Genomic DNA, 11,062 nt, shown 5'->3' with positions numbered 1-11,062 from the left:
CCCCCCCCCCCCGTGAGCTTGTAAATGGCCACTAGATCCCCCCCTCAGCCTTCTCCTGTGGAGGCTGAATAGGTTCAGGCCATTTAGCCTCTCTTCATAGGGCTTGCCCTGCTGCCCCTTGATTATGCAAGTGGCCCTCCTCTGGACCCTCTCAATGATAGCCACATCCCTTTTGAAGTGTGGCACCCAAAACTGGACACAGTATTCCAACTGTGGCCTGACCAATGCCGCATAGAGGGGAAGGATCACCTCCCTGGATCAAATCCCTTTTGAACATGTTTAGCAGAATGCCAGCCTAGAATAGTATTTGCTATCCAGAAAATGGTAGATTTTAATTCCCAAGTCTAAAGTATTGGAAAGGCAGGTGTCAGCATGTTGAGTTAGCACTGTGATCCAGTGGACAAGCCACTGAAATAGTTGTGCCACTGACTTGCTTTTTGATCTTGGGTAAGTTGTTCATGTTCTGTCATCATTCCTTCATCTGCTGCTAATGTTTCTTTCTCTTTGTAAAGTACTGAGATATAGGGATGAATGTCATCGGTTGAATAGTAAATACAATTTTTGTCTGTTATGGAAAGGTAGTAATTCCTTGACTATCCTGTACTGGGAACCAAATACATTGTTCTCTTATGACTTGTCTTTTAATATTGCACTAAAAGCTTAATGGATTATTTTTTCTTCCCGTTTTTGGGTGCTTTCAGTTCTAGTAACAGTGCCAAATCAAAGGCTATAAAAATGCATAAGTTAATTCAGTCTGGGTCAACCATGAGTGCTCCGTCCTGGGACAGCTTGTTTACAGAAATAAAGGCTATCTATGAGAAGTCCTTGACATTCTCGTAATCAGTCGTGGCAGCCTGTTTGGGCTTATCTGAAACATACATCCTCAACTTAACTGCAGACAGGGAATCTGTACACATGTCAGACTCTTAATTACTTTTCAGCAGCAGGAAGTACTGTTTTGCTCCCTTCTTCCCTCACCTCCTTCTAGTCAGGCTTGTCAGGAGTCCTTTTGCAAAAGGGATTTCATTAGTTCAAACAAGCATCTCTACGATATTTCCTACAAAATTCTGTGCGAGAGAGAGAGAGGTAGTTCTGGCCAGAGTCTCTAAGAGTCAGTCTTGGCAACCACAAATGGTACAGTGAAAAAATAGCCATTTAAATAAACAGCATGATTTTTTTCCAATCTTAAGTATGCAGGAAGGCTGATCTCCTGGTTTGAGGTTTGTGAATCAAACAGCTTGTGGCTTTGCAAAATCCGTGAGTTTTGGCAGCTATTTGCGGAATTGTATAATTTGAGCTTTATAGCTGGTCATACATCAAACAACTCAGCCATTTCCAGTGCGCTCAGCTGACATGGGCTCATTTTGGGCACAAAATGCTTCATCTCTCAACAGCACTCAAGTCAACACAGGGAATAGCACTGATGAACTCTGAACAGTTGGTAGCTTATGGAAGTTTCTTGATCAGACTTCACAAGTTATGCTAAACAAACTACACCCCCACTAGATAAGGAGCTCTGTATTTTCACCTTCCTACCCTACTCTAGAAGTCTGCTTACATATACCGGTAGTTCCAAGGAAGCGTAGAGACCTGCATCCTCTCAGTTGGGCACCATTCTAGTTCTTCTATGATTTGTTTGGACCAGTGGCTGGGCTACAGGAAGGGGAGGTGCATGCCAAAGATGAATGTACTGATGGAAAAACTCTATATGGTGGTGACTTTCCCGGAACAAGCCTCCATACTGAAAACATTGAGAGCACATTGGATCAAATGCAGCATGTTGCATTTTTAAAGCTTTAAATTGAATCCCCATATTAGATAAGAGGGATAATGGTTTTAGGATAATTTCTCTGCTTTTAAATGCTTGAAACTGCAGTTTCAAGCTCCTTGAGAGGCTGGGATGGAGCCTTGTCTGTGTGACCTTTTAGGCTTCAGAGTTGCCTAAATGCATGAGAGATTGTTGGGCATTGATCTTTCCCATAAAACCATTGGAATGCTACTAGTGTCAAGACTAGTACGCTACCTACCAAAATAAGAGCAGCAGGCAGTGAAACTAGACAGAAATATGCACTCTCCTAACATAAATGGGAAATTCAATTCAAACGTGTCTGTTTTATTTACCCTTGAATTCAAGTATGAATCAGCCTCTGAAAGAAAATGGCATATCATAACTTCCCTTGACTTGCTCTCTTCAGTTTTAGTTCTTCTGGGAATGAAAATGATCACCTATAAAGACTTAGTTTTCCCGGTGCTGGCATGGCATATTTTAGTTTGACTTTGCCTTCTGTTATGCTTATGCAGTACTCTAAGTGCCATCAAAATATTCACTAAAAATGTGCCTTTCTGTTGGTAGGGACAACGGCAAACATTTATATAGCAACCTTCATGGAAATAGACCTCAAATATTTGCAAACTTAAACACAGGACCCATTCTGGGGAACTCTCGTCTTGTCAGTGCAGAGGCAAAAAAGGATCTTGGAGTTATCATTGGTGCCAAGATGAACATGGGCCGGCAGCATAGGGACACGGTCAGGAAGGCCAACTACACCTTGTCATACATCCACAGATGCATCTCGAGCAGGTCCAAGGATGTGATACTCCCCCTCTATATGACACTGGTCAGGCCACAGTTGGAGTACTGTGTCCAGTTCTGGGTGCCGCACTTCAGGAGGGATGTGGACAGCATGGAGAGGGTCCAGAGGAGGGCCACTCTCATGATCGGGGGCAGCAGGGCAGGCCCTACGAGGAGAGGCTAAGGGACCTGAACCTGGGGGTCAGACTTGATGACCTGCTTAGGTCCCTTCCCACCCTACCAACTATGAAACTATTCAGCATTGAAAAAAGTTATTGCTGGGCTGGAGCAGCCAAGTGTACAATTTGCAGCATACCATTGACAAGGGAGTTTTCAGCCACATAGATTCTTTCTTCAGATACATCATAGCATCTTTATACCTGCAAAGCAGCCAGATGTTCAGTCCTGCTTTTATTAAAAACTTCGTTTTTCCTCTAATATAAGATTGTATTAGAAGGAGGAAGGGCTGAGTCAACCCAGATGAGCCTTGAATCTAGTTCAGGGACTTCAGCTCCTGAATTAATGTGCGCTAGAGCAGACCTGTCCTACCAGCTGGGGCAGAGCCTGTGCTCAGCTGATTCTGGAGCTGCTGGGGGCCAGCTGAGCTTTGTTTGGTGAAGAGGGCCTAGTATATTGCACTTATTCCCTGAAAGGGAGCTATACAGTGTTTTTTTCAAATGGTACAAAGGGCCCACAGATGTTTAAAAAGTGATAGTAAAACTGCCGAGTGGCCAAGCCTATTGGCATATAATGCAGTCTCACTGTAAAGAGGCTGAAACTGCTCTGGTGCTGGAGACTAGCACTCTTGTGTCTCAGTAGGGTGCTGCTTATGCACTAGTTGACTCTCCTCAGTACAGGCCACTGCAAAAAGTATAATGATTACCATAGAGTCATATGACTTATGGAAGGAGCAGAGATAAGTTAGCATACATCTGCCCTTCTCTCCCACCCCTACGGGATGTCCGGGTGTCCCCTCATTAGAATTCCTCTCCAGATAAGATATGAGGGGTGTCACTGTAGGGCAGTCACTCAAGAAAACAATAGGGGGATACATTTAAAAACAGAATTGATCAGTAAAAATGTTCCTGTTGTCAGTAAATGGAAGAATTGCTTTCTGCAGGTCAAGGCTGATGTGCCCTGCATCCCTTTAGCTTCTTCCTCTGATAAGCCCTGCAGTACAGCTAGCAGAGCCACTCTTCAGAAAGCTGGGGTCGAAAATAGAGGAGGAGAGCAAGAGAGAACAGCTGCAGACAGTTCAAAGGCTTTTTTGTTCAGGTGGCATCTTTGACTTGACTGCGTAAGATGCTCCAGTACCTGTTTTTTTCTTTCTCTATTTATGTCCAGTTACAGCCAATATCTTCAATGGGTGAGTAACCAAAGCTTGGCACTGCTTTAAGGAGCATCTACATGCTCTATATTTCCAGGTTTATGCTGGGTGCCCTTATACACTATTTGTATAATTGAATAGTATACAGAAATCTGTATTCATATTATAGTTAGGGTGGTTTTTACCATCCTTCCTGCAGAGGGAGTTTTCTGTCAAAGTGTACTCTTCCTCTGAGGGGACATCCCAAGTTTCTGTATCATTAAGAGGCGGGGGAATTTAGTATTCGGTAATGCTGGCTACAACAGGTAGGTATCGTGCTAGGTTTTTTTCCCTCTTCTCTCAGTTAAGAGACATACTGCAGGCCTGTATACAGTTTCATTACTTATTTATCTCAGAGCAAAGACTGCCACTTACGTGATTCACATAGGATTAAGCTTCTTCCTGAATGTCAGCCTCATGAATGTGATCTGTGTAAGGTAATGTAGATGTTGAAGTGTACACACAAATTAATGGCATCATTTAGCTGGCAAACTTTAAAGTTCAAAATGAAAGCTAATTTTGTAGTGTCAGGTTGACTACGGTGGGATTTTTAAATTCTTGATGGAAAGGGAAGGCTAGGGAAAAATTCTGCAACTGCAAGCTCAGGACATCTATTTTGTCAGAAAATAAATATTTTTGAATTTTTGTAAAAGAAACGTAAAGGGTAAAAAATTCCCACTTAACCCATTCACTTAGCTAAGGGCAGTGTCATTTGAGAGGAGGCTGCCTGTGCTTGACAGGGGTTCAGCAGCTCTTTGTCTGCAGCTGGCTACAGCACGCTGCAGCTTTGTAAGGGCAAAGGACTATATAAGCATCACCTGTTAGATGCTCTCTGCAGCCTCAGGGGATGACAGGCATTTTTTTCCCCATGGTGCTGCCTTGTTAATATGGCATTTCTCATCTTTTGTTTCCAGACAGACCACAGCATTTTCTATTCATTTAATCCCATCTTTAAATTCATTAGTGTCTGTTAGCGAGCTGACAAGTATCTTCTGATCCCATTGAGGAAGGACTCTGTACAAATGTTAAGCGTGTTGTAGGGATCTTCAGTGCTACTCTGCTGGGAAGCTGACAAGGCATTTCTCATTTTGCTGCATTTTTGTTGCTAATGCAGAAAGCTTTGGTTCTTAGTCAGTGACCTTCCCTAAACCCAAAGCAAATCATATTGTGGAAACTTATGCAAGAAAGAAGTGTGGGTCAACTGTGAAGAAAAGCCTTCAGTAGTATCTATTCTGAAGTGCTTCCATGAAATTAGTTTCTCCCTCTAGTAAGAAAAAATGGGCTGGGATCCCTTAAATAACATCCAAGTCTGTCCCTATTTTGGAGGCACAGTGACTTATTTGAGAATATGTATAAAATTGTGATGTTTGTGCGGATGGAGCAGGTGGTGGAGATGGGTATGTAAGGGGGTGCAGAAAGGGAATCACAATATGACTCTCACCAGAGATTCCTAGTGAGATCTCCTCCCTGCAGCTCTTAGCTGGGCAAAGCAATATGCCTGGCATGAGCAAGTTTTATATGAAATCTGCTGCTCTGTATATGATTTCAGTGCAGTTGCAAAAAAAGCTTTAAAGCCTTTTCTGTCTAACAAAGTCTGCTTTCCTATGGCTCCAACTCACAGCTTTGCAGCCCTCTGTCTCCTGCAGCTGCTGCTGCCCTTTATGCTGTACTCAAGGCCAAATGAGACTGTCGACTGTCTGAGATTGCAGATGGTGCCAGGGTGTTTACTGAGAGATTCCCTGAAGATTCTTGTTATGCTTAGGAAGGGGTAAGGTAGCATGTCAGTGAAACAGGTATTCTCAGGGGGTGCAGGTAAATAAGACAAACTTCTAAACTGTTTCTTAAAGTAGTCATAGTCTCCATTTCAAAGATTAACTGGATCATGCCATTTTTTGAGCTAAATAATAAATAGCGAACAGAAATTATAGACTGCAAGGATGTAGTAAAGGAAGAAATACAGTATGTTCTAGTTAATTTGGGATAATCATTAGTCTCCTGTTAGTGTATTCTCCCTAGTCAGGACAATATTAGCATAAATTGTGCTTAACAAGGATATAGCCAGTCATGGTTTAATGGTGCTTAATAGAGTATTAAATATATGTGAAAATCTAAACTCCGGTCTTTTTTAACAAGAGTTGCCAAATAAAGATTAAAGACAGGAAGGATGAAAATGAATATTATTCTTGCATTTTCATTTACTACAGCAATGTTTTTCCATTTAAATTATTTGTTCAGAAAGGTCTCTTTATAAAGACATTTTCTTACTGTATTTGTTACATACGCCCCTCCCACTGAAGTCAAAGGAGCTTGCAGATGTTTAGGGAATATAGACACAAGTCAGATAGCATGTGGCAGGGGTGGGCAATTATTTTGGGCAGAGGGCTGCTTACTGAGTTTTGGCAAGCCATCGAGGGCCGCATGACAGGCAGTTCAAGGCAGATTAATATTAATTTTCTACATTTTTATGGACCCCGCGGGCCAGATAGAATGGCCTGGTGGGCTGCACCCGGCCCCCAGGCCACATTTTGCCCACCCTGGTGTATGGGCTTCCTCGGCATCCTGATCAAGGTATCCTATTACTTAGGTTTTAAGAGCATATATAAAGAAAGAGGGTGACACAAAATGACAGGGAGCCTGTTGTTGGTGCAGAAGAGATGAAACGTGTGGTCACACAAACTATAATAAACATATTGAGGCACATCAGGCGCTGGGGTTAGGTTGCTAGAGAAAATAGGACAAGGCCCTTGAGGGCAGATGGGGAAAGTCCTTGTGTGTCTCCAGATACAAGCAAACTTTTTCCTCGTGTGTGCTTGAGGTGGTGCTTGAGGATGGGTTACATCATGCTGGCTTCTTATGACTGTTGCATGGATATCTGTCATTTACATTTTAACGTACTATTGGTGGTAATGTCTGGATTATTCATATAGAAAACTAGTGCTTGATAAATACTTAATTGGACTATCGCTGAATGGCTTTGTATGAATGATTATAAAAGCTGCAGAATTGATGTCTTTCTCCCCCTGAAGTCGATAGGAGAATTAACCACTAACTTCAATGTACTCAGATCCTTAATCAGAGCCTGGCAGTTGGATGAATGCCATGGAACTGATTCCTGGTCAGTTTGAATAGCCCACTCCATTCTTGCTGCAAACTTATGTACAGGCTAAACCTCAAATCTGTTAAAGTTTTCCACTGCTGTGCTGCAGACCTATTATTCAGGAGGTAATCAACAAGTCAGTCTTTCTGTCTACTTGCTTTATTCATGTTGCTTGTTTTTAAAGCAATTAAGTATATTGTCCTTAATATTTCATACTTCTGGTAAGCAGGATGATAGTTTAGCTGACATCATTCTCTCTCTTCTTGGATCTCTGCCCATTAAGAATAACCTTTTATATTGAGAATATTTTTCTGCTTTCTGTAGTTGCCAGCCAGAAATGTGGTGTGATAATTGGTGGGCATTCTCTCTTGTCTTTTACCATGTCTCAGCCCTGGACCCGTGCTCTGCCTACATCAGCCTGAATGAGCCATGGAGGAACACCGATCACCAGATCAATGGTTCCCGGGACCGGCCCACATGTGATAGTCAGATTGATGGGGAGTGGTATCGCTTCACTGGCATGGCTGGTGATGCCATGCCTACCTTCTGCATCCCAGAGAACTATTGTGGTACTCACGCCCCCATCTGGCTAAATGGCAGCCATCCTAGGGAGTCGGATGGCATTGTCCAAAGGCAAGCCTGTGCCAGTTTCAGTGGGAACTGCTGCCTTTGGAATAATACAGTTGATGTCAAGGCGTGTCCAGGCGGGTACTATGTCTACCGTTTAACCAAGCCAAGCGTCTGCTTCCATGCATATTGTGGGCGTAAGTAACCACTGAACTCCCCTCTTTCTGAAATAGCTTCTCTCTTGTGATTAACAACTGATGATGGGGTTGTTGATCTAAGAAGATTTGCTATTATCCTTGCAAGAGAAAATGATTGATTTCTTCCCTGCTTGCCCAAAGATTTGAGAGATGAAGCAGCACAGAATAGGGGCTTGTCTATTGGTAAAGTTTCAGCAGGTTTAACTAAATCAATTAATTGATTTACTTGAAGTGGTGCAAACCTCTAATGCAACTACATTTAAAAATGATTTAACCCTTGCTTAAATCAATTTAGTTTGCTTTGGTAAATAACCTAAGCAAAGTTTGCAACAATAAATTTAGCTAATCTAATGGAAATGAGTTTTAAACCATAGAAATGGATCTTCAGTAAGGCTGGTACCACTTGAACTGATCCATTTTGGGCAAGTTAAATCAGTTCAGTCTTTCTAATGTACACTCAACCTATACTTTGTGCACCTAACAGTACACATAACTCATGGCACTAGTAGTAGTGGTAGGTGTATCAATACTTGCTATTTTCTTTTAATAGTGCATTTGTCATTCTGTAGATTTCTATGACATCTGTGATGTGGTGGATTGCCAGGACTCATGCCTGGACACTGGAGACTGCATGTGTTCTTTGGGGACAACACTAGGACCTGATGGACAGACCTGTCTTGGTAAGGACAGAAGTTAAGGGGTATGGTTGGCACCAGCTGGAGGCAACAGGCAGAACAAAGTACTGATGTTTGCATTCTGTTCATTTCATCATTTGCCTCTCAATTACTTAAGAATAAAAGACACAATGGTGGGGTGAATTTTACCTCCTGCTGCTTGTAACAAGTCTCAGATTTATTGCTAGTCAGGTTTTGTTAAGCTGTTCTGATACTGAATAAGCAATTTTAGGATCATTATCCTGGTGACCCTGGAACCATAGTTGTTCCTGAGGCTGCATTTGTTTTCTCTTTGGTCCAGCAGCTGATTTAAAGAGCCACTCAGAGGGCAACAACTTTGCTGATGCTGACAGAGTCTCTTTAGAAGGCCTCTGTGAAGCCTCATTTGTATTCAGACACTGGCTCACCAATTGTCAGTAGAGACTTCCTCCACTACTCTGCTGAATTCCTTACTCTTTCAAGCCAGGTCACATTCACTGGCACCGTGCTACATGCTGAGATTTACGATATGATAGTCTTATTGTCCTTGCAGAGCCCTATCCAGGATTTGGGACTCAGTCTTTTCCAAAGCCCCTGTTGTATTTTTAGGCTTCAGTCTGCAAATATACTCATGGCCCCTTGCAGTTGGGAGTGGACCAATTTTATAGCCCATCTCAAATGTCCTGCTACCTGCCACACCAGATGTGCATGGCAGGGGGCACAATGTTTGGGATGCGGCATAATATTCATCCAATCCCAATCATGCCACTGTGGAGTTGCCCTCAGCCTGATCCTGGAAATCAGGCAGGTAGCAGCTCTATCCTGAACCCAGGGCTTCCTCCAGGTCTGAGCTGTTCTAGACCCAATGCTGTCCTGAGTCAGGGCCATCAATCAGCTGATTGTTAGCCTCAGGGCCAGTTTGAGACCTGGGGATGTCTGAGGCAGGCTGACAGTCAGCTGATTGTCAGTCTCAGCCCTCTGACAGTCCCCCAGGTCTGGCAGTGCTCCATATTCAGTTTATAGTGCCATACAAATGAGCCACAAAGGCATTCAAAATATTTTATGGAGTATCTTTTTGGCTGGCTTGCCACTTTGCAGCATCATAAATTGGCTGAATGTGTAGCACTTTTACTGTTTATAGCACAATTAACACTCAATCACACAAAATTGTAATGTGTCAGGGGTGTTAGAACAGTGATTCTCAGCCAGGATGCTGGGGCACTGTGCAATGCTTTGAGATCCTTTCAAGGGTGCTGCAGGGTGCCACATACTGTCAGCATCTGTTGTGGCATTTCTGACTTCTTTGCATAGAGCAGTTAATTGTTCTAGTATTTTTCTGTGGTCAAAGAGCAAGTAAAAAGTAAAAGCTTGAGTCTGGACTCATTTAGTCTACAGAAGAGATGACTGAGGGGAATTTGACAGCAGCCTTCAACTACTTGAAGGGGGTTCCAAAGAAGATGGAGAAAAACTTCTCAGTGGTGGTAGATGACAGAAGAAATGAGTTACCTAGAGGGCTGGGGGAATCTCCATCCTTGGAGGGTTTTAAGACCAGCTCGACAAAGCCCTGACTGGAATGATGGAGTTGGGGATGGTCCTGCTTTGAGCAGGGGGTTGGACTAGATGACCTCCTGAGGTCCCTTCCAACCCTCATTTTCTGTGATTCTATGGTTCTAAGGTATAATGTTGGATGTGAAAACAGAGAGGTGGATGAGTTTCTTACTAATGCTAGTCCGCCGAATATGTATAGGTTCCTAGTCTGCAGACACAATAAATATTTTTAAAATGTGATGGGAAGCTTTTACAAATTAAAACTTAAACCATAACAAAGTACCTGGTAATAAAAGATTGATCAAATAGCTTGTTTTCTTCTGACCTGAACTTTGCAGCTGGAGACAGACCTGAAGTTTGTCCATGGAACAGCAACACGTTACCCCTCAGAACTTGGCCAGTGTGAACAGTGTCAGGAGCAGTTGTTTAAACCATAACGGGGGGAAGAGAGGGGGAAAAAATATTTGGCACACATACAAAATTTGATTCCACAATAACTTTTTGCCATGGAGCTGTAGAAGCTGCAGGACTGTGTATTTGACCTTTACTCCCAGCTGTTTGTTTGATTGGGTGCAATAAATATTTTCAATCAATCTTGTAAGTCATCTTGTTGTTCATAACTCAGACTGAAAGAGGGAGAGCTCAGTGTGCAGAGGGTTTGCAGGATGGGGCCTACTGAGGCCACTGATGCATTTCACATAAGCATATTGGGGCACTGGTTTCTCAGCCTTGCATAAGCATTTTGGAGCTTCCTTTACTCTCCAGTGATCAGGGTTGGATAGGATTTCCACACCACTGTTTCCCAGCCTGATAACGAGATGTTGCAACACCTCTTGGCAATTACATTTCTAGTTTCCTGCCTGCGGTTTCTAAAACCATATGACTCATTCATCTTTCTAATGGATTTCCTCTGATCCAAGTTAATTTAAGTTCAGATTTATTTTTAACACAATCAGGCTGGCCTCAAAAATGTGAATGTTACCTATGTCTCTTTGATCTCATTGAGGATATTCTCCCTTCTCCAGTCAGTTGTGGGCTGGGAATGCTACAGCAGTACTATAT

The 11,062-nt window shown here is 42.8% G+C and overlaps 1 protein-coding gene across 1 annotated transcript in view; it reads left to right on the top strand.

The window, feature by feature from the left end:
• Positions 1-3,748: 3,748 nt before the first annotated feature.
• The window catches only part of OIT3 (oncoprotein induced transcript 3), a 43,761-nt gene continuing 36,447 nt past the window's right edge, over positions 3,749-11,062 (top strand). Inside the window, exons 1-3 of the mRNA XM_019507791.1 lie at positions 3,749-3,938; positions 7,425-7,799; positions 8,369-8,479. Of these exons, the coding sequence (XP_019363336.1) occupies positions 3,875-3,938; positions 7,425-7,799; positions 8,369-8,479 (550 nt within the window). The 5' untranslated portion in view covers positions 3,749-3,874. The remainder of the gene's footprint in view (positions 3,939-7,424; positions 7,800-8,368; positions 8,480-11,062) is intronic.

This window comes from Gavialis gangeticus, unplaced genomic scaffold (genome assembly GCF_001723915.1).
Source record: "Gavialis gangeticus isolate Ggan-Ray unplaced genomic scaffold, GavGan_comp1, whole genome shotgun sequence".
Classification (NCBI taxonomy): domain Eukaryota; kingdom Metazoa; phylum Chordata; order Crocodylia; family Gavialidae; genus Gavialis; species Gavialis gangeticus.
The sequence above is the reverse complement of the archived record's forward strand: the minus strand, read 5'-3'. Positions and strand labels throughout refer to the sequence as shown.